The 22,819-nt window shown below is 42.2% G+C and overlaps 1 protein-coding gene across 3 annotated transcripts; it reads right to left on the bottom strand.

The window, feature by feature from the left end:
* Nucleotides 1-314: 314 nt before the first annotated feature.
* LOC308296026 (clustered mitochondria protein homolog) lies at nt 315-22,675 on the bottom strand. 3 transcript variants are annotated; one of them, XM_080739138.1, is made up of 29 exons: nt 22,492-22,675; nt 21,460-21,626; nt 18,813-18,928; nt 18,483-18,654; nt 16,860-16,997; nt 16,220-16,437; nt 14,870-15,024; nt 14,072-14,194; nt 13,628-13,760; nt 13,396-13,488; nt 13,128-13,294; nt 11,721-11,903; nt 8,166-8,585; nt 7,719-7,792; nt 7,511-7,615; nt 7,317-7,417; nt 6,797-6,949; nt 6,540-6,602; nt 6,186-6,424; nt 4,874-4,958; nt 4,566-4,716; nt 3,906-4,045; nt 3,643-3,723; nt 3,208-3,333; nt 2,404-2,513; nt 2,160-2,253; nt 1,938-2,063; nt 1,464-1,537; nt 315-1,316 (listed from the first exon to the last, which is right to left on the bottom strand). In XM_080739138.1, exons 2-29 carry the CDS (start codon nt 21,512-21,514, stop codon nt 533-535), a joined length of 4,479 nt encoding a protein of 1,492 aa, XP_080595264.1. In that variant the 5' UTR covers nt 21,515-21,626; nt 22,492-22,675; the 3' UTR covers nt 315-532. The 3 variants fall into 3 exon arrangements, with proteins under 3 accessions (XP_080595264.1, XP_080595266.1, XP_080595265.1); XM_080739140.1 differs by having other exon boundaries at nt 16,283-16,437; XM_080739139.1 differs by lacking the exon at nt 22,492-22,675 and adding an exon at nt 21,831-21,872.
* Nucleotides 22,676-22,819: the final 144 nt, after the last annotated feature.

Here is a 22,819-nt window from a genome sequence, read left to right as displayed (position 1 = left end):
AGTCTGTTTGCACTTATGTTGTAAATTGGTTATTGCTTGAGTCACAAAACTATGCAAAACGACTGCAATGTTTGCAGTTAGTATGTACAATTTGTACATGTGTCACTGTACCCCTAATGTGTCCACCAGATGGTTCTGAAAAAGCAAAACAAACTTTCAATATGCCACTTGCGCATTGATGCACACATCTAGGATGCCTTGTCTTGCAGATTCATATATTTGCACATATACTATATGTTCCAAAAACAAATTAGACCACATTGAAGAAGCCCATAGTCGATTCATTTGTGTAAAAAGTTTATTGTTGAGAAGTATGCTTTAATATTGGAACCCTTTCCCAGTGTCTGTAATGTTTCCAACAACACCTTGAGAGAAGTACAGAATAACACTCGCTCTCTGTCCTCTTATTGTTTAGTTCATACTCACAGGTTGACCACCCCACTCTTAACGGCTAAATAAATCCAAGTAGGAATGAGCAAAAGTTTAAGCCTGTCACAGCAGTGTTTTGGGACATTCACTATTCCTGCAGTTGTCACTCCTCAGCTATTCCATTGGCTGTGACTGTTGTCTCCACTACTCCATTGACTGCAATGTCTTTCTCTACTATTCCATTGGCTATGATGGCTTTTGGAAGGACAATATCTGCCAAAGCCACTTGATTGTCAAGCTCTGATAGTTTAGCAGGGATGTCCACATATCCATTGATGCCATCATTGGCCCCATCTGTGTCTGACCTATCCACCTCATTGGTCATTACTTCAATGGCTATCCCTTCATTCTCCGTCAAACTGTCCTCTTCATTGGCTTTGGGGGTCTGAGTTTCCTCCCCTGTAGACCTAAACTCTGCCTCTCCGTTCACTGTCTCTGTGAGCTCAGCCTGGGAGGCTGGCTTAACACTATCTTCTGTTTCTGTTCGCGTATTCTCTTTCTCCTGGGTTTGCTCAACTGTCTCCACGGCATGACCATTAACTGTTAGGCCAGGCTGGGAGGCTGGTTTAACACTATCTCCTGTTTCTGTTAGCGTATTCTCTTTGTCTAGGGTTTGCTCAACTGGCTCCACTGCATGACCAACTGTTGCTGGGTCGGAGCTCTCCACTGCAGCCTTTTCCACTAGTTGGTCTGCTAGGCTATCACTGGAAATTTCTTTAACTGGGCTTGCGTCATCCTTTACACTACTTGTTACGTTATCAGAGCTTTTCTCTTCCCCTTTCTCTGTCTCTGAGTTGGCACGCTCATCGTTTACTTTGTTTGCCTCTTCCGTTGCTTCTGCTGCCCTCTGTGCCAAAAGCTTCTGTTTGAACTCCTGGAGTCTGTCACTAAGAAAACAATATGCATGCATTATTCGTTTTATTATGACAAGTGACAGGCAAAACACAAGTAATCAGAAAAATGGCATTTTGTTTAAGCTGGAGAGAGATTCTGGATTTACAGTGTTTTATGTCAATTTTGAATTGAATGCTCACCTCTGTCCATTCTTCCTGATCCCTGTGACCAGAACCATCTGCTCCAAAATGGTGTCTGTAGCGGGCGTCAGGCACTGAAGACAGAGTAGGGAGAGAGGTGTACACAAAGTCACAAACCATGTGATTGAGTCTACAGTATATTGTTGTAGCCTTAAGATTAGTTATTATTTAGGCACAAGATAGTGTAAACGCTTTTCATTGGTTAAATAATATAAACCACACAGACAAAATTGCCCATTTTCAACCGTATTTTGGGTCATATGTGATAGGTGAAAATGCCCAAAATTCAAAAATAGCAAATCTACAAGCTCACGGCACATTGTGAGCTTGTAGATTGCCAATTTCCGCTACTTTTGTGCATCACTGTGCATCATATAACTAATTATAAAATATCGCATTCATTTATGGAAGAACATAAAAAGATTAAATCTGGAGATGCAAGGTTTATACCTGACAGTGATGCTATACTCCTACCTCTATTGTATGCTCCGTTTGGTCAGCTGCTGCCTGTCTGAGAGAACGTTCCACACGCACAGCCTGCTGGGTAATAGTGCTCAGGAACTCTGCGCTGCAACGTGTCTGAGGGTGATCTTCACCAAACTGTGGGAGAAAAGACCAGAAACATCAGCCTACATGGGCGCAGACAATTTTGTACTCTTCAGGTTCACATGCAGTACAGTACACAGGGATACAGACCATGCTGGTGAAAGCAGCAAGGGCCTCTTTCTCATGGTTCATAGCAGAGCGGTAGTCTCCCTTGCTACACATCCACTGAGACAACAGGTGTTGGCTGAGCAGAACGGAAATGAAGACATGAAGGGGAAAAAAAGAGAGATAGAAGATGTGAAAAGGTTGGGCATATTCTCATTGAAGCATTGGACCAAGCTTCTAGTCCATTTTAGAAAACAACTGCTTGCTACGCATGGTTTGGTTCAATTACCTGAGAGCTGTACGGAGATCTGCGGGACCAAAGAAGGAAGTGTTGAGTTTGAGTGCATTCTGTAGGAACGGTCCCCCCTGTTCTCCTGTCAGAATCAAGCCGAGGCAGCTCTGGGACAAAAGGAAAGACATAATGGTGGGTTACAAGGACACGTTTTAGTGAATTATGTGTTTTTCATGAATTTATTGAATTTTCATGAACTTATGTGGGAATAATCAGTAGGCTTCCCCGAAGAGATGATACGTTTTTGGGTTGCAAAAGTTATAATCAAAGTGAATGGACAGGAATAGAATGAGAGATGCAACTTAAAACTGTCCGGGGTGTTCACAATAGCCTGAGTTGACGTTAAAATGACTCCAAACATGTTTGAAAGTGAAATATCCAGGACTCCAAACATGTTTGAAAGTGAAATATCCAGGGTTATTTCTATGTTCATTGTATTAAGGTGTTACAGTTTAGTTTAGTTTAGTTTAGTTTATTTCGATCCTCATCAAAAGTTTCACAAAAACATAAAACATTACAGCAATTTCTAGCTGATCGAAAAGGCATAGGCCGAAGCTCAGAGCTTATTAATGCCTATCCTTTTCCCCTATAATTAACATTTCAATTTAAAATAAAAGTTCATATTGCATGAACACTCAAACATCCGTTTTACTTTAACAATGTCACTGTTCGTAATAAAACGAACCTTTCCAAATTACTTGAATTATTCAGAAAAATAAAATAAGTCAAAAATCAAATCAAATAAAATATCTTACAATTGTATACAGTACATCAGTACATATATACAGATAGTACACCTACATCCAGTGTGGCAGTGTAAGGATGGTCCTCTCCATGGACTGTCAGCATTAGCTGACGAGCTCTGTAGAGACACTTCTGGGCCAGGGTGTTCTCTCCTCCACCATAGACATACACCGCCAAAAGAACCTGTGTACGAATACACAGCAATAGCACTTAAACTACTGTATCCTTAATTCGATGGTGACATTTCTGTAAATTATTTTATTCATCTATAATGTTCAAAGAAAATACCTTTTGGAATAAATAGATTGCCTGCCATAAAAGTGCATTACAGGGGCATTGTTCATCAAAGCGAAAATATCGAGACAAATTTGGAAATAAAAATGTCTTAAGACAAATTTTAACACGGCTAATTGATGACGCAAAAAGACTTGTTTCCATTGTGGTCCATTAAACGTTCAACACTCAAGACAACTAATATGTTTGTATACTCACATATTGCTGAATGGTGTTGGCATGGTCAAAGCCAAGCACTCTCTCACTGACAACCACTGCTTTCAGTTGGACACTGCGAGCCTAAAGGATGGAGGACGTTATAATCTTTGGAAGATGTATTTACACTGACGCAAATACATAATGACCTCTTAACCAACCATTTTACCACACATGTTGACAGACAGTATAAAGTCACAGGTATTATGTTTTTTGTTTTGTTTTGACTAGCACAGTCATCGTGGGACTGGGACACGTAGACTTACCTCTGCTACTTGACTCTGTAGGAAGGCCACCTTGGCCAGCAGGCTGAGGCAATAACATGCCTCTGGGTGGAGGTCGTCACACACCCTACCAAACAGGTAGGCCGACTCTTTCAGACGCTCATGGGCTTGGTCCAACAAACCTTGGGTAGGGAAATGCACCACACTCACTTTCAACATACAGTTAATAATATAATAATACATTTTATGTATACAGCACTTAATAAATAAGCACAAAATAAATATCAAATAAAATTAGCATCAGAATAAAAAAACATACAACATATAAAAGTGCCCTGATAGATTTAAAACATTAACGGGGTCAAATAACACTTCAAAATGTTGTTGGCTACAATTTGACACTTTGTTTTTTTCTCTTTTCTTCGCTTAAGACTAAGACTGTACACAATGGGGGGAAATGGCAATGACAGAATTTGGGAGGAAGAAAGTATGTCAGTGACAGTATAGAAACTGTGGTGCTGTCAAAATGTATTATGTAATAACATATTATTATTATTGACTTTAACCACTGACAAGAGTTGTAACTATACTATCTTTTTCATAATTTCTTTAATGAACGGCAAATTTGAAATTGGACAGTAATTAGTAGCAACGTTAACCCTTTTACGTTTAGGTGAAAATCCACCCACAATCTAACTCTACCTTTCTGAATTGACTTCTGTGCAGCACAAAATGCTTTTGAAGCATCGATGATCGGCATGTCAAGGTGCTTGACGACAGGGACGATGTTGATGATGTCATCAGGTCCAATTGGAGCTTTACTTTGGTCGAGGAAGTAGTCCCGCAGTCTCAACTGACGTAGTGGGTATGCAAGACAATAAAAAGCATTATGGTTCTACATTTAATACAAATATATTTGTATTTAAGATCATCTTCAGTGGCATTTACTTATTTCTGACAGGGTAATAACACTGTCATACTTCTCGATCTGTATTGCAAAGATCTCTTACCTGTATCCCTGTTTTCAAACAGAACTCTCTAAGTAGCGACATCTTCTGAACCCCATACTGCTCTACCAGGTGGTTTGGCCCAGAGCTGTCAGAGAGAGGTAATAGACGTCACTACAACAACACTGGTAGACAATAGCTTTTCTACAGTGGCTCATTGCTACCATTTGGATTTTTGAGGGGTGCTAACTGCTCCTACATCTGGCTTTGTGTGTATGAATGTATGTATGAGCACAGAACTCCATGTATGGAGATTATGACGAGATTATGGAGAACTAACGTCACGGACAGAGCGGCCCATACAAGTAGATAGATAGGAAGGTTGGGTATGACGTTATAACAACATCTTTATGTGGCAAAAACAACATCTTTACAGTATATGGTACAAAAACAACATACTATGTGGTAAAAACTATATCTTTATATGGTAAAAACGACATCTTTATGTGATAAAAACTGATCAGCCAACACAAGGATGCTGACAGAACCCTCGCTAAAAACCCCAGGACAAAAATCCACTCGTCCTAGCCAATTTGCCCTCCTGGCCCCCAAACTGTTGAATAACCTCCCTGACGCACTTAGAACTACAGACTCACTCCCTAGCTTCCACCGTGGACTGAAGACTCACCTCTTCAGACTCCACCTAAACCCATAGCACTACTGTAACACTCCCCTTCCCTCGATGACCACACATGAAGCTAGATAGCATTTTTAGGTGCGTGGTCTACCTATGATATTGTTATTCTAGATTGATATTCCTATGCATTTGTTGTATTGTTGTTGATGTACTGACATATTATCTTGCTTATTATATTGATGTATTACCTGCTTATTGTAAGTCGCTTTGGATTAAAAGCGTCTGCTAAATGCCTAAATTGTAAATTGTAATTGTAAATAGTGCTTTCTTGGGTTTCAATCCTATTAGACCTTGTATCTGAACTGTACTGTCCTATGCTTTTCCTGCTAATAAAGTATTCAATCGTCCAATCAAGCCAATTTTAATATATTGGATAGGATGTAGTTTTTACCACATAAAGATGTTGTTTTTACCTCATAAAATGTAAAGAACATTTCAGAGCATGCCAGCATTAGTGGTGTCCTTATATACATGCTCAAAACACCCTTGGCCAAGCCACGCTGTACGGGACAAACGGACAGACATACGGATGGACATCAAGCCAGATGTGGGAGCGGTTAGCACCGCTCAGAAATCCACATGGCAGCAATGAGCCACTGTACTTTTCGGACAATAACTGAAACATTTATCAATGGTGAAATGTGTGTGACATAAAAAACAAGCGTCAGGTGTTCTCACGTCAGACTGTCAGTGAAGTCATATGTCTCTGCAGCTTCCTGTTCAATCATATTCCACAGTTCCGCTCCAGTGAGCATGCTCCATGGCGTGCTCTCTGTGGTCACAGACCCTTGGGCCCTGCCGCGTCGCCTTGACTTCTTCTTAGTTTCCTCCGCTACCACTGTGGGACTGAAATGCTGAACCAACAGGCAGCAGAGGAAGTGACTGACAGCCGCGGATAGACTGGACACCTCCACGCCCTACAGAGATAGAACAGAAGAATATTACCGTGGTTGCAAGGTTGCACGGTTACATCTCCTCACACAAACATGAGGTCTGGCATTGTGAGGCAGGACTGTGAAGACTAGCACGTACCTGGAGGAAACTGTTGAATATTCGCTGAGCTGAACGAACCACAATTTCACCTGTGACCAGTCTCTGGTGGTATGCAAGAGAAGGCAGTTTAGTGAGCCATTCTATAATCAGAACTAATCCATTTCTTTCCCATAGCTTTACCACGTAAACCCTATACTGTATACTTCATTATACTTCATTGTACGTCAAATAGCCAAAATAGCCGATTTACAACACGCTGTGAACAGGGACTCTAGGGTCCATGTGGTTAAACACACCGTTATATGCCTCAGGCGCTCCTTGTGCTCCGACTGGCTGATAGCCTTAACCACATGGCCAAGATAGCGCAGGTTGATGCCTCTCTGGTGCAGCGCCTGTTTCAGTGAAGCCCCATCCACAGGCACTTCATTACTCTGCAGGCAATACTCCACCTGTAAATCACAGACATATGGCGAGCTTGTAACATGTTTAAAACAGATGTATCTGACCACGAATAGAACAAGAGTAGAGTTCGTCCAGGGGTGTCACGGGGGGGGGGGGGGGGGGCCAAGGTGGAGGGGCCTTAATTATTTTATACTTTAGCTATTGAAAAATAGCAGATATACAAGCTCGCAGCGCGGCACCGTAGATCTGCTATTTCTCAATAGTTAAAGCACAAAATAATGCTTAATAATGTGTTCCCAATGGGTTAAACCCCCTCCCCCTATGAAGAACATTCATGGGGCGTCCGCAGTGAATCCTTGTACCCAGGGCCCAGAACTTGGTGCGACACCCCTGAGTTAGTCTACTACTACTTACAAAGGAAGGTATCTGGTGTGTGATGACGAACGCTGCAGCTTCTCTCAATAGCCTCTCTTGCAGCTTCACAGAAGGACCTTCACCGCTAGGGAATGATATCCCTGAACGAGAACAAAAAGAAAAAAGTAATTTATTTTCTAGCAATAGATTTCTGTGTGTGTGCGCACACGTGTGCGTGCAGTGTCTGGTTTTACCCGGAGTGAAGATGTTTGGATTGAAGCGCATTTCAAAGATGATGTCGCTGACGGAACCCACGTCCTTGCAAGCAGCTCGTACTGTGTCTGTAGCTCGAGAGTCACCTGTAGATATTGTAGACCATATGTTTGATACAAAGATTAGGTACGGTTATTAAGGGTTTTACAATTGGCATTCTATTAGACCGGTCAACATAGTCGACCTCACCTGCTGTTGCACATTCCTCAAAGCCTCCAATCTCCTCCATCCTCTCCCTGACACGTTCAGTGAACTGTAAATGTCTGAAAACGGTAAAGAACAATATAAAAATGTAATAAAAAAGAGGAAAGGCAAACAGGGCTTATATCGAAAGTGTGATAAAGATTTAAGTGAAAAAAAGAAGGAAGGTATATTATAATGAAATGTAGACTAGATAATGAACTTGTGATTCTAGTAAATGTATACGCGCCCCAGAAAATGATAAATACTGTTTCAAGAACCTGTTTGATGTTGTTGTGAATAATCCAGAATTGTCTTGTAAATAGCTGTCAACTATTTTGGTGTATGTTTATGTCATTGTATTTTGTGTTAGTCTTTAATAAAAATGTAAGTGACAAAAAAAAAGAAAAAGAAAACAGGGCTTATGTCAGGTCTTAAAATTAGTGCAGCAATTACTTGTGCTGGATGAAGTCTTGCAGCAGTTCTGGCCTCAGTCTGCAGAGGCCGTGGGGAAAGCTCTTGGGCAGACCAGTGTCAGTGTGGTAATTCACTGGCCAACCCTCCTCTATACCATTTCGGGACCTTTCTGCGTCTTCCCCCTCTTGGAGGAGTTGTTCATCATCTTGTGGTACGTCCTTGCAGTAGTTGGCATCAGCTGGGAGAGTCCTGAATAGATCCAGCAGGTAGAACCTACCATCGGCCCCCACCAGTCCCTGGGCATCCACTGAGGTGAACAGTGGTACCTGGTGACCATTGGGAGCCAGAACAGGATGCCTCTGGAGGGAGAGAGCCTTGGCGGACTGAGCCAGGAGTGCAAGGAGTTGTCGCCGTTGGGAGGATTCCTGGGGTCCTGCGTTCACCCCATACAGCAAGCCCCTGGCAAACAGAGAGTATAGAACCAGAGTTAACATGATGCCTTTTATAATAATAATAATAATAACTTGATTTATATAGAACACCTTTCAAAACTGCGTTATTATGAAGTGCTTTACAAAAGAAACAACGAAAGAAAACAAAAAACAATGCAGATGAATAATAATGCAGATAAATAACTGCATACTACACCAGTGGAAATCAAGTGCAGATAGATTATAATCAGGAGGAGTAGGCATTAAAAGCTGATCTATCCACCTGTTTCTGGGAGAATTTACTGTAGCATTATCTGTGGGACACTTCCGGAGAACAGCTGACATACAAGCTCACGTCGCGTCGCAGATGCAACCGTTGTGAGCTTGTAGATCACTGATCAAATGGGGGACAGACTCAACAAGACTGATCTCCAGGGGCAGAGCATTCCAAAGAATAGGTGCCTTGATAGCAAAGACCTGGCTTCCTTTTGTTTTTAAACTACATGTTGTAATGCTGTTAACTAATAATACAATGTGAGGACCAACAGAGTCCTCACTTCTCCTTCAGAAGTCGAGTGGGTACGATGTCTAGGTTACAGGAGGAGGACATCATAAGAGAGATGGTTGTGAGAAGCATTTCTAAGGATATAATTTCAAAGGAGGAGAAGGAGCCATTGGGGGGACCATGGGAGTTGGGGGTAATTGCGGGTGATTGGATGTTGGCCATCTCTGATCTGTTCAAATAAATCTTTTCAGTAAAAAAGTTTAAAAGAAATTTCTCACAGTGGTCAGAAGAAGCAGGCAGGATTATTAGAAATCATGGTGGAAAGATATTTTTGCTCTTGCAAGTTGCATCCCTAACAGACATGTAATTTGGAGGATTTCCTAGCTCTCTTTTAAGAGCTCTAATTTGGTCATTTAACCAGGGCTAAAATAAGTGAGATGATCGTCAATGGACTGGTGGGGAGCTGGGGCAGTTACAGTAGAATCAAAAACAGTGATGAATTTGCTGGCAGTTAAGGGGTTTAGGATGCGAGAGCAGGTGGGGGCGTTTTCTAAGGAGGAGCAGACAACATTTTAAAAACATCTGTATTACATACTCAGCCTTTATTTGCCTTGGGTGAGGAGAGATAAAAGGACCAAGCAGGTGATAAACTTGTCCTGATTGGTCAGCATATGGCAGCTGACCAATCAGTGCAGCTAAAGTGACCATACTGCTTAGCCATTTACAGTACTTAACTTACTACCTGTATATTCCGTTGACCAGGGTCCCCCACAGGTCTATAGCCTACTTTTTTCCTTCTATAGAAAATCTCTTCGACAAAAATAGGCAATCAACAAGCTTCTTTACAACGCAATGCATCGCAACGCAATGTGAGCATGTGAGCTTTGGGCCTGCTCTCAGTTGGATAAGGGCTGATACGGCAGTAGCAGAATGATCTGGGGAAATATAAGTGCCACCGTGCTCTGAATTTCTTCTTGTTGCCTTCGTGACCAAGTAAGGCAAATGATCAAATAAGACCGATCATCACTCAGGCATTTAGTGTAGCCCTTGGTAACCACTGCTGGGTAGGGCTGTCACGTTTGCATCAGCTGGCTCAGACTGATTCACCAGCCCTCAGTTGGATAGCACAGGCAACGATGGATGCCTGGGAGATTATCTATATTTGTGGGAAAACACAATGACCTCAGAAACAGGTTGTGCTCACTGGGTGACACACACCATCGCCTGATCTAGACATACTAGTAAGACACATCAGGGTGACTTCACCATATATGGGCATCAAGCCCTTAATATTGACAATATAGGAATCTCCATACATGGGCATAAAACGTACGTTAATTAGTAATGCCAAGCAGGGCCTTGGTGGGTTAGGGCCTTGGTTTGATGCCTGTGGATCTCCATATATGGGCATAAGGGGGTACCCTAACATTCTAATTTTCGGCCTGGGATTTATGACATCAGAAATCTCCATGTATGGGCATAAAAGTTTTTTTTTTCTTTTTCTGAGAATTACCATAATATTATGGACTTTTATACCCTGAGAAATCTCGTAGCTTGTCTGACTGTCAGTACAGGAGGTGATGTCACGTGACATCCTTTTTATGCCCATATATGAGTCATTCTGTACCACATCACTGTGACTCACTGACATCACATGACATCACTTCCTGTACTGACAGTCAGACAATACTGACAGTCAGACAAGCTACGAGATTTATCAGGGTATAATGCGACCTTTGGTCGCAATCAAAGATTCTGATGACTTCCTTGTAGAATGGTTCTATACCAGTAAGACTCCCTAATCGGGAGATAAGCGACCGTAGGTGGCTTATCTCCCCAAATAGGGCAAAAATGTGTTTTTCCAAAATGTTCCTGATCCATGTTGATGACATGAGTGTAGACATGCTGTGTAGTGATATTCGTGATTTTAGGGCAAAAACTGTAGGAGCAGTGTCCAAAAATGTGTTTTAAAAATCAGCCTGAAGGTGGCGCTACAATAGGGCCATGTGAGAAATGAGGGGTGGGGTCTCCGCGTTGCCTTGGCGGACGAATAGGTACCGGCCCCGGCTCTCCCGGACGCTCATAGCCCGAGTTACGGCATTTTATGTGCGCTGCAGTGACAGGGGGTCCTCCACTGGGGGCGCCACCACTTTTGCATCCGTTCTGGAGCACCAGGAGTCGGTGGTCCCCGGGAATTCCACGTGAGCAGCCCCGTTGGGGTGGTCATTTGGTCATTTTTTCACATTTGGTCATTTTTTACATCTGGGGGTCCCCCAGGGACCTGGGGGTCCCTGGGGCTCCGGGGGTCCTTGGAGGTTGTAGTTTGGCAGGCAAGGAGTGTGTGTGTAAAATCTGGCATGGATCGGGTCAACGGGTGCGGAGATATAAGCAGGGAAAAAGTGTGACGTGTGACGTGTGAGCACATTTGGTCATTTTTAACATCTGGGGGTCCCCCAGGGACCTGGGGGTCCCTGGGGCTCCGGGGGTCCTTGGAGGTTGTAGTTTGGCAGGTAAGGAGTGTGTGTGCAAAATTTGGCATGGATGGGGGCAACGGTTGTGGAGATATGAGCAGGGCAAAAGTGTGACTGACTCACTCACTGACAGACAGCCGGTGGAGGTTTTGGTAGTAAATGCGACCTATGGTCGCAAAAACAGTACCTTGCAGCAGCTGTCGATTCCTGGCCCTGGTCAGAGCCTTCCAAGCCAGGGGCCAAACCCTGCGCAGACAGACGCACTCCTCTGTAGTCTACGGTGGCTGTAGGCAGAGTGTGTAGCCCTTGTAGCCCTCCCTCCAGGTTGCTGTATAGTTGTACCCCATTCAGCTCCAGCCTCTGGGCAGCCCTGCAAGTAGATAAAAACATAAGGAATTCAATGAGCTGAGTTCATTACAGTACTATAACATGTCATGACACAAGCAAAACAGACCTTCTAACGACCTGCCTAGTTCATGCTCTGTCACACAATGGTGTCGCTCTTCAAAAAAAGAACAGATTTAAATTAACAAGTGATATAATAAAGTGACAGTATTCACAATGCATGGTTGACGATATGATACATGGACGATATTGGTTAATTCATGGTGATATAATGATACTATACGATTCAATTATTTAAAATCGATGCAGTAACTATTTAGCAAAAAAGAAATGTAACTGTTTGAAATGTGTGGAGAGTGCAGGTTCTTTAGGGAAAACTGTATTATTATGGATATAAATAAGTCAACACACTGATTCTTTAAAAAAAAAGAAAATAACTGCAAATATGTACATAAAATGTAAAATAATAAATGTAAAAAATGTAAATCATTGCAATAAAAAGTATTAAAAAAAAAGAAAAACACACTGATTCTCTGGCAAATACTTGGATATTGTATTTGAACACATATGGACAAACCTGCACCTTGACATGAACACAGAGACATAATGTAATGGAAAAGTAATTAAACACCTCTTTCTCTTTTTGGAGCTGTGTGGAACACAGGCTCCCCTATACGTGGCCGTGTGTGTCTGTGGGTGTGTGTGTCTGTCTGTCTGTCTGTCTGTCTGTCTGTATGTAGCCTGAGGAATGTGTAGCCTGAGGAATGTGTAGCCTGAGGAATGTGTAGCCTGAATACCACTGAGTGACCAGAGAGGCTGCTATCAGTCTAGCCTGAGCATCAACTGCAATACACACACACACACACACACACACACACACACACACACACACACACACACACACACACACACACACACACACACACACAGCTCCACTTCGAACAGAGGTTCGATTTTTCTTCCTAAAATTGCTAAATACAACGCACCAGTACTTTGTATTGATACAATTGATTATTTGCATTGCAAAACGATTCGATTAAATTATTTGCATTGCAAAAGGATTCGATACGATTATTTGCATATTTTGCTGTTTGCATAACGATGGAGTAGATCGTTGCAAATTAAAATTGATTCTTCGATGCAGTTAATATATCATTACACCTCTAGACAGTGTGTGTATGTGTGTATATATATATCCACAGTATATATTCATCTTTACAACTTGTGGCACTAGTGTTGTTTTTTTCACCTGCGGCCCCTCTCCCCGCCGAGTGCTGCACTCGCTGCCCCCTGGCTCATGAACAGACCATTCCATAGGAAGGCAGGGTCCTCAGGGTTTCCATTGATGGGCTCCACAAAACCATCCATCACTGTCTCTGCTCCCTGAGTCACGGCCCACACGAATGCACTGTTCACCTGAGAAAAGAGGTAGGGCAAAATATGAATAAGCAATGCATGATATATGAACAAGTTCTCACTTGTTTCCCACTGCTTTATTGGATGACTTTCAGGGTTACCTGTAGCAGAGCTTTATCTCTCTGCAATCTCTCCTCCAAACTTCCCTGGGGGAGATCTCTGGCTACTTGCAACTCTTCATTCCAATCTGAAACCTACACGCACGCACGCACACACGCATACACACATGCACACATGCACACACACCCGCACATACACACTCAAGATTATTGTTGGCAGCAGCACAAAAGACTGACTCATGAATGCCAAACAGATTCCTCCCCTGCAACAAACCTGTGATGTTGCCTGTTCATCTAGACCTAGCCTACTGAAGGCATTTCTGTGTGTGCGGGAGGCACAGGAGGGTCCCAGCCAACTTCGGGTGCGGTAAGGAGTGGGTAGCACCTCTACTGGAGGTTGTTGAGGTCTTGAGGATACATGGACAAATTACATAAGTTATATTACAAGCAATACATTCATTGCAAACAAAACAAAATGACCTCTTGTACAAATTAACCACTTTAACTAATTAACAACTATGGCTTCTCTATTTTGGGCATGCCATTATATTTCCAAACAAAAATAAACTATATATGCTCTACTATATATGCTACAACGCATTACAATGTGACTCGTTGTGAGCTTGTAGATCGTCTTTTTTCATAAAACAAATGTGTGGGGGTTCAGTTCATAATACTTCTTGGAAAATCATAAATCATAAATGTGTGTCACCGTTACCTCATTTTGAGAGTGGTGAGGGCTTGCTTGAAGCTTGGACTGATGTGGCAGAGCAGATCAGTGAGGCAGTGGCAGACAGAGGAAGATTGGGCAGGACGGGGATCAAACACCTCCTCTGTGGACCTGGGAGAAGAGAGAGACAGAGAGACAGAGAGAGATGGTTAATCGTATAAAAAAAAACAATAGTTTGAAATAATATGACAAATGGAAAACACTATCAACTCTCTATGAACTCTATGACCTGGAGAGACTTCTGCTGGGAAAAACTACATTACAGTAGCTTTTTTTTATCACTCCCAAACAGAAATCTAAACAAACTGACTGTGCTGTTGGAGGGAATGCAGAGAGATCCAGGTTGATCGTGCTCATGTTTTTCTAGTCTTGTCCTGTTATTCAGACTTTCTTGTCGTAACATTCATTTCAAAAACCCTATCTCGGACATACTGTATCCCTAGTAAAGATGACTCTTACCTCCTTAAGATTTGCTTGGCAGCAAGTAAAAAGGCAATTACAAAATAATGGCTTCAGAAAACATGTCCTACTGCTGGCCTCTTTGATAAAACAAGTACTTCTACAACAGATAACCTACTCCAAAAAAGAGGTGGAGAAAATGGTGTGCATATTTGGCCAATGTATTAAACAGATCTCTCATAATTACTGTTTATGTACCATGTCTGTTTTATTATAAAATGATGCGCGCACACACAATAAATGTTTTGCTATATTGACCATCGCATGACCTCAAAATGTTGTCCTTGTCTGATTTAAAAAATAATAATATGACAAAGTAATGTTTACCTATTGAGATAGAATCCTTTTGGACAGGATGTGACGTCATAACGGCGTCCTTCTAGTGTGACCACAGTGATATACAGGAAGTCCCCTTGTAGCTTCCTGTGTCCAGGTGGTGGATTCCAACAACTGAGTGACAAGTCCCTCAGATAGCTGGGATTCTGATAGGAGATGAAGTTAGAAAGAGTGTGTATGTGACATTTTGTACACAACAGACAGTACTTAAGTACAGTTTTGAGGTATTTGTACTTTAGTTGAGTATTTCCAATTTTGAATGCTTTGAATACTTTTACTCCACTACATTTATTTGAAAACGTACTAGTTACTTTGTAGATTTTGATTCTTATTACAAAACACACATTAACCACTTCAACCCTATATACATTTTGGACATTTTAAAATAGCTGATCTACAAGCTCACAAAGTGTCGCGATGCTGCACCCACACCAAAGGGGCTAGTCCCAGTTGGGCGGTGTCCCAGTTGGGCGAACAGACTGTAATTATTGTCCACGACATTGCAAGCGGCGCGAAGGCCAGCGGACCTTGGTCCTGCTCTTCGCGCCCGAGCGCCGGCCGTGCCCTGCCGGCCGCACTCTGCCGGCCGCGCGAGTTACGAAGCCTTGGTGAATGCAATCGTTATATTTATGCGCAGGCCGTAAGGCCTGGGCAAGCGCACGATAATCGCATGAATGGGATGAAGATCGCTTGCTTTACAGTCTGTTCGCCCAACTGGGACACCGCCCAACTGGGACTAGCCCCTTTGGTGTGGGTGCAGCCTAAGGGTGCCCTCACAACAAAATACCTAGAGTGGAATCCGCCAATGCATTTCAATGAGAATGGAGCGTTTTTTTGCCAGTAGAGGATTTCTGCAAAAAAGAAACATTCTCATTGAAATGATTCCACTCTAGGTATTTTGGTGTGAGGGCACCCTAAGGGTGCACACACACCAAAATGCATTTCAATGGGAAGGGGGCGGTTTCATGTCAGTGGAGGATATCTGCGCGCCGCGCCAACCTTGCGTTTATGCTGGAGCTCCGGTTTTTCCCCTCTGTCCAATCAGGTGAGTCGAAGGCGGAATGGGGAGGGTCCCGGTGCTGACAGGCGCGTCGCTGTCTTTGGCACAGAATGCGCCAAAGACAGCGAATCATGGTGTTTTTAGTCGCCGCGCATCAAAAGAGTTTATCTGCTAGCGACCATATTTTGGTGTGTGTGCACCCTAACAGAGTATTTCTACATCACAGCATTGATACTTTTACTTAAGTAAAACATTTGAGTACTTTTTCCACCACTGCTGTGAAATACCAAACGAACTAGCCCCCCTTTTTTTGTTTTCAAACCAACAAACTCAATGCTAACCCCCTGTGCATGTGGGCAGAACCAGTCTGAACTAGAAACAGATCCTGGCTTTGTGTGTAGTACCTCTGGCTGGGAACTGTGTGGCAGCAAGGCCATCAGGGGTCTCTCTGGTGATCCGGGGAGGAGGTGCTCCGGGGGGCCTCCATCCTGGTTGGCTGGCTCAGTTTTAGTGTTGCTTGAGGAGCGCTTCAGACTCTTTCCATTACTTGAGCCAGAGTCTACACCAATAAAAAATCGCACACAAGCAGTTCTCTTTTCACTATGTTTGTTGCAGTACAAAACACAAAAGCAGTGATAGACGTCATCGTCATCATATTTTTCCTTAGGTAAGTGGCTCCTGAGCTGGCCAATTCACACATTGCGAGAACAGCCAGGGCCGAGTGGAGCCAACCTAACTTCCGGTTTAACATAAAATGGTTGTGTTTAGACATTATTATAGGGATGGTTATATTTAGGTATGGATTTAGAATGGTTAATATCAGGGTACGGATCTGAGAAGGTGATTGATTAGTAAGCAATTAGCCACTGTGTGACCACAAGCTCCCAGACTCCAAGATTGTAGAATAGTCGCATTGTTCCAATTCCTTTTGTTTATGGCATGCTATACTTTTTGTATGTGCACCGTGTTGTATGTGTGTACCTGCAGTGTGTGTATATGTCAGTGTCTCCAATACACTGGGTGAGCATCCATCTTTCAATGCATCTTGAGGCCCAGATGCTCTCAGTAGCTCCAGCACACGGGCCAGATGCATCCTGGCCGAACGGGGAGAGTAGGGCTCTGGAATGATATACATATACACGATTTGCCCAAAGACATAACACAGGCTTTCTTTGTTGTCACAGCAAAGGCTGTACAACATCTGCAAATGCAGATAACTCATATAAAACTATAATAATCTGAATTCCTGTGTACAAACCATGTCTAAATCTTTAAGACTAGAAGAATTGTATGCTCCATTACAACATTATGTTCCCTCAAATTACTAATGCCTATCTAATATAAATACACTATACAATGTTAATAACCCAAATAAATCACTGGCTCATGGGATAAATTTCCTTATTTCCTGAAAGAGTTATGGTTTGGGAGTCAAGAATGTATTTACGTGCAGGAGACACAGGAGGGTGGTATTTCAAATACAGTAAACTGCTATGTAATTAATAGTAGGGATGGAGCTCGTTATATTGTATTGATAATGAGCACCTTATCAATCCTGCTTATTGAGCCGGGCTTTTATCGAGCCCACCATTGAGCGTTTTCTAATATTTTGTGGAAAGACGCGAGATGACAAATTCTGAACAGAACTGGTATCTTTTTTATTGGCCTGTTGTTGTGAGTTTTGCTGACCACCATCTATAAAATGACAATTGACAAAAGTAAAAAGGAAATGCCTATCATTAAAACAACCATTTATTAATGTGCAATAAGTGTTAAATGGCTTTATATCATAAATAGTACTGTAATAAATTCTTGATCACCTCTTTTTAAACATGACGTCATGGGCCGCTATGTTCGATAAGAGGCATGATAAGCCCAAAGCTTAATGACACCGGAAACTCAATAAATGTGTTATCGAGTTTGTAACAGGCTCATCCCTAATTAATAGGTATGCCTACCTCGTCCACAGGGTAAATATGACAGGCTAAATGTGAAGGAACAGACCAGGGCCAGTATTATTAGTGCATTCATAGCTAGAAGGTGAGAGATTGCCTAACTTGTTGACAGACAGATGTGATCTCTAAACCAGTACAGCAACTGTAAGTCACTTCCACATCATGTGACACGAAAAGCTGAGATAGCGGTTTTACATAGAACTGTTAACATTTGAGTCATTGTAATTGGCATATAAACAACTATTAACTAACGCCTAGTTCACCTATTTTTGCGTTGCAACCTATTGAGAGCATTTAGATCTTAGATTTAGATATTTATCCCAGAACTAATAGACAAAAATGTGATATAAACAAATATAATAGCTATGACAGAGCCTATCTACAAATCCTCAAAGACAGAAATGTCTACAATGATTACATAATACAATTTAATAATAAGTTAAAAATACATATACATACATAGTGGCCATCTAAAAATAAATGCAAACTTAGCAACAAAATCATTGTTGGCTAACCATTGTTGGCATTTACTGATTTGTACTGTGATAATGACTTGTCATGGTAAAAATCAGGTGCATGCTATAAAATGCCAGCTGGAAGAGAAAGCAAATAGCAGCAAACATAGGGAAAGTGAGAGAGACTAAGTTACCTTCAACCAGGCGGAGGGAAGATCCTGGTTTGAGACCCTTCAGGGTTTGTAGTTCTGCAAGGGGGTCCAGAGTCATCCCAGAAAGTGACAAAGACAGGTTGGAACGTGGACATACTTCTTCTTTAGCCATGAGGGCCATTACTGCATCTTGGACCAGCCAAAAGCCATGGACCTGCAAAACACGTGGTTTAACAACAACAACAACAACACCATCACCCAAGACATTTCCCAGCATTTCTATTATTTTGATTACCGGTATTGATCATTTTGATAACATGACAGGTGATAAGCGAGCAAGAGCTTGGGTAAATGCCCAGAGAGATGTTTTACCTGCATCTCAAATGGTTCTACCCCTGCCCCATGAATCTTCACAGGAAATGATGTGTCCTCTTCCTGTTTGATACCAACAGGCACTTTTATACTGCATATTGGGACCTCTGTTGGGACTGAGGGGGGAAATATAAGAATATCAAGGTTTAGTGAGTGACAAACTTTATGACTGAATTCATAATTATCCATTGATAGAACAATATCCTATCAAAATGGTTTTAGCTGAGGCATAATTGCACAAACTCTCCTCTGCCAAATGCCTGTGGACATGTCATGAACTGTACTATAATGCCTGTGGACATGTCATGAACTGTACTATAATGCCTGTGGACATGTGGGCGTGTGAGTGAGAGTGCCTGAAGGTGTACATGTAAAAGTAAAATGTGTGAGTCTGTGAGAAAATGAAAGTGGGGTGTGTCTCTCTCGTTCTCTCTCTTTCAAATACACACACGCACACACGCACACATGCACACACGCACACGCACACGCACACACACACACACACACACACACACACACACACACACACACACACACACACACACACACACACTAGAAGCTGAGACATAGATACATAGGGGAAGAGCAGGACTCAGCGTGTTCATTAACTTGGAAGGGTGACTAAACCTGTTGATTTTAACTATAAGCTTTCATGCCATCTCAGGGCAAAGGGACAACCACACCTAATGCTGGCATGTGCATACAGCAACAAACTGAAACCACATAAATGTGAGTGCACCATAGTAGGGGTGCAACAGTTAACTGAACTAATCAATGTAATAACCAATCCCTAATTTGGGCACGCCATTAATACAGGTGAAATGTTTTTGTAAATGTCAAAAACAAAATAGTGAGAAAAAATATATATATTTTCACTATTTTTGGAACTCTTTAGTGTGCCAAAATATAAAATAGGGCTTGGGAGGTTAATTAATTAGTTGAAAAATGCTACTCAATCATTCAATTGAACATAATCGATAATTGCAGCCCTACTGCAAGATGGCATACTATGAACAGATTCTTGAACAAGGCATGACCATCGCCTGTCATCAGATTGGCCATGGACTTTTGTTTTCATCGACTGGTTGAACTTGAACTTGCAGATACTCTGCAGCACCTTAATCTTCATGTACTGTACATGCACAAACACTTTTCTTGCACTCATGTAGGAACAACTGCTATGCTCATGTACCTTTTTGTTCGAAATCTCATGTAAATAAATGTTTGGATGGATATGCTATGTGTAAATAAATATGTAGATGTCTCTTTTTGTATTCCTTCTTTTGTTTTCCCTTCTCTTTTCTGGAAACAATCAAACGATGGAGCTTGCACAAAAACAAATGATTCTGATTCTAACGGGTACAGCATGTGTTCCAATGGCACCTGATCAACATGAGCCCAAATATTCAGGATACAGTATTATATGTACACAGCCACAAGTTATAGCAGTGTAATTCCTCAGTGCCTGTAGTCAATCTGGGCCCAGTGTGTTCCTGAGCTGCACCCAGCGAAAAAAATGTTTCTGTTTGTGATTGGATGGAAAACCGCCCCTCCTCTGTGCATGCCTTAAATGATCTGCTTCTTTCATATTGGAGCTGCTGTGCCGCTACTACAGAGCATAGTATTGTTTCAGTGCAATACTGTATGTGTTTGTTTTACAGTTGATCTGTTGTTTATTTTAAACTCTTCAAATACTGCTAGCAGCCATCTCACTGTACGTAGATTGTACATAATTCATTCATATACTCAGTGTTGATAGGCACAGCGAGACAGTAGACTGTGTTCATATTTTCACTTATTCCCTCACTCAGAGATCCAGTGCAGATCCTAGGGCAAGCAGCAAAGTATTTTATGTTATCTTTATGTATTCTTATTTATCTGGGGTTGGCTCTTATTCTTACCTGTACCTCTTCTGTGTTTCATTCTCACTGCTATTACTGCTATATATGGCCTGCATTTCCCTCCAGGGATTAATGGCAGTATGTCTTATTATCTTATTAAACACAATTCACATGGTTTCTTCCAAATTACATAATGCCAATCATCCTGTCCCCCCTAGAGGTAAGTGTCCCTTTGAGGGGAGTCACACCTCAGGGCATACTGGAGAAACGCCAACATACACAACAACTGTACATTACTCACATCCATCCGTCATGAGAAGGAGAGGGGTGGGGATCAGTTCATGGCCAAAGCAGATTGGTGCATGCACGAAAAGAGAGGAGTGGGATTAAATAAAAAAGGAAGACAAGAAAAGTGAAGAGGAGAGGTATAATTATGTTCTTTGAGTGTGATAATAAATCACTGGACAAGATGTAATGATACCTGTATCTTAAATTCATATTTAGACATATTCCCATGGGATTCCGAACGAGGTAGCATCATAGTATTTTCGCATGGAGTGCTTCACGTTACAGCTGCGTGGAAAGCTAACACATTCTCCTGCAGACATTCCTAAACCAAGAAGTAACAAACACTGCGAGAAGCAGAGATAAGACAGTAGCACTGGGGCTTATTCAAACCAGCAGAGCTGTGCTAAATCTCCCACCCTCCTCACACTGCTCAGTGAGGGAGGCACCAGATGAAAAAGGGAAACAAATGGAAGGAAGTGTGGAGCAATAAAGAAGAAAAATACAGTGCTGTTTCTCACCAGACGTCTCCGGACTTCTTCCAGCTGCTCCTCCTCTCTTCACTTTGTCCTTCATGTCTGCTAAAGTTTTTACTGGGCTGTGTCTGTCTCTCTCTCTCTCTCTCTCTCTCTCTATTTCCTTGTTTTCTCCGCAGTGGAAGCTGCTCCTGTAGTCTGGTTGTAGATTGCTGGAAGAGCACACAAGAGAGAGTGGCTGAGTGAATGTGTATGTGTGTGTTCGAGGGTATAACAGTGTTCAAATAAAAGTGTATTCAGGACTATAACTCCTGCCACACTGCCGCACTTGGCAAACTCAGTTTATCTGTTTTCCCTAAAGTAAGATAGCCACACCCACCCATTGCTCAACACATTATTCCTTGTCTCTCACTCACTTTGTTGGACTGGGTGTGTCTGTTCATACTGGCTCCTTCCCCTCCTCCATCTTATCCCACTCCTCCCTCTCTTCCCCTCCCCATAGTCTGCCCTGGAGGAAAGGTGTGAATGTTTAATGTATGTTTAATGTACTATACTCTTAAACTTGTGTGTGTGTGTGTGTGTGTGTGTGTGTGTGTGTGTGTGTGTGTGTGTGTGTGTGTGTGTGTGTGTGTGTGTGTGTGTGTGTGTGGCAATGGCATCATGTGAACCGTGAAGTTTACTTTATTCACCATTGGGTCCTATAGCCTATAACCTATATTTGACCTGTTTAAGTGGGCAGCCACTGAACATGTCACTAATATGCATTCCTTTTTAAACCATGACACACTCTGTTTGTTTTGTTGTGACTGTATCTTTGTTTTGAAGTATGTCTTAACTACACATAAATGACATGTAGGCTACACATGAATAGTCACTTTCACTCCAAACCAGTAGCTGGAAAAAAGCAGCAGGTGTCTTGGTAGTTGGTTGGCATAATTTGGAATGCCATTGATAACATTCCTGTTCAGTTCTTGATCAAGATAAAACAATAACAATAGCACTGTGGCCTACACGTTGATAGGACAGACAGACTACTGCTTTTTTGCTTGTGTGTTTTTTTTTTTTTTTTTTTTTTACCTCTGCTGTTGCAAGACAGGAAACTCCAGCCCGCAGTTCTCGGTCGTCACAAAGTTCACCGCCACAAAGAATATTGGGCTGCGCTGAAGCAGCAGTCAGACTCGGAACGATCCATCATGGTGTACGCCAATAGTTTGATGTGTTTTTTTCATAGTAGTGCATAATAATAAGCCTGTAACAACACCAGTCCACTTTTCCCCTACATTACACATTCATGACGTACGCTGGATCTTTGGGGGGCGTGTCCTTGATGGTGTCACGTCGCTGTGACAGTAGCTGCGCGCCAGCGTCGCACGCGAAAACCGCCGATCTACAAGCTCATTGCGCG

The sequence above is a fragment of the Nannobrachium achirus genome, assembly GCF_963921795.1.
Source record: "Nannobrachium achirus genome assembly, chromosome: 12".
Lineage (NCBI taxonomy): Eukaryota > Metazoa > Chordata > Actinopteri > Myctophiformes > Myctophidae > Nannobrachium > Nannobrachium achirus.
This window is presented reverse-complemented; position numbering and strand designations above follow the sequence as displayed.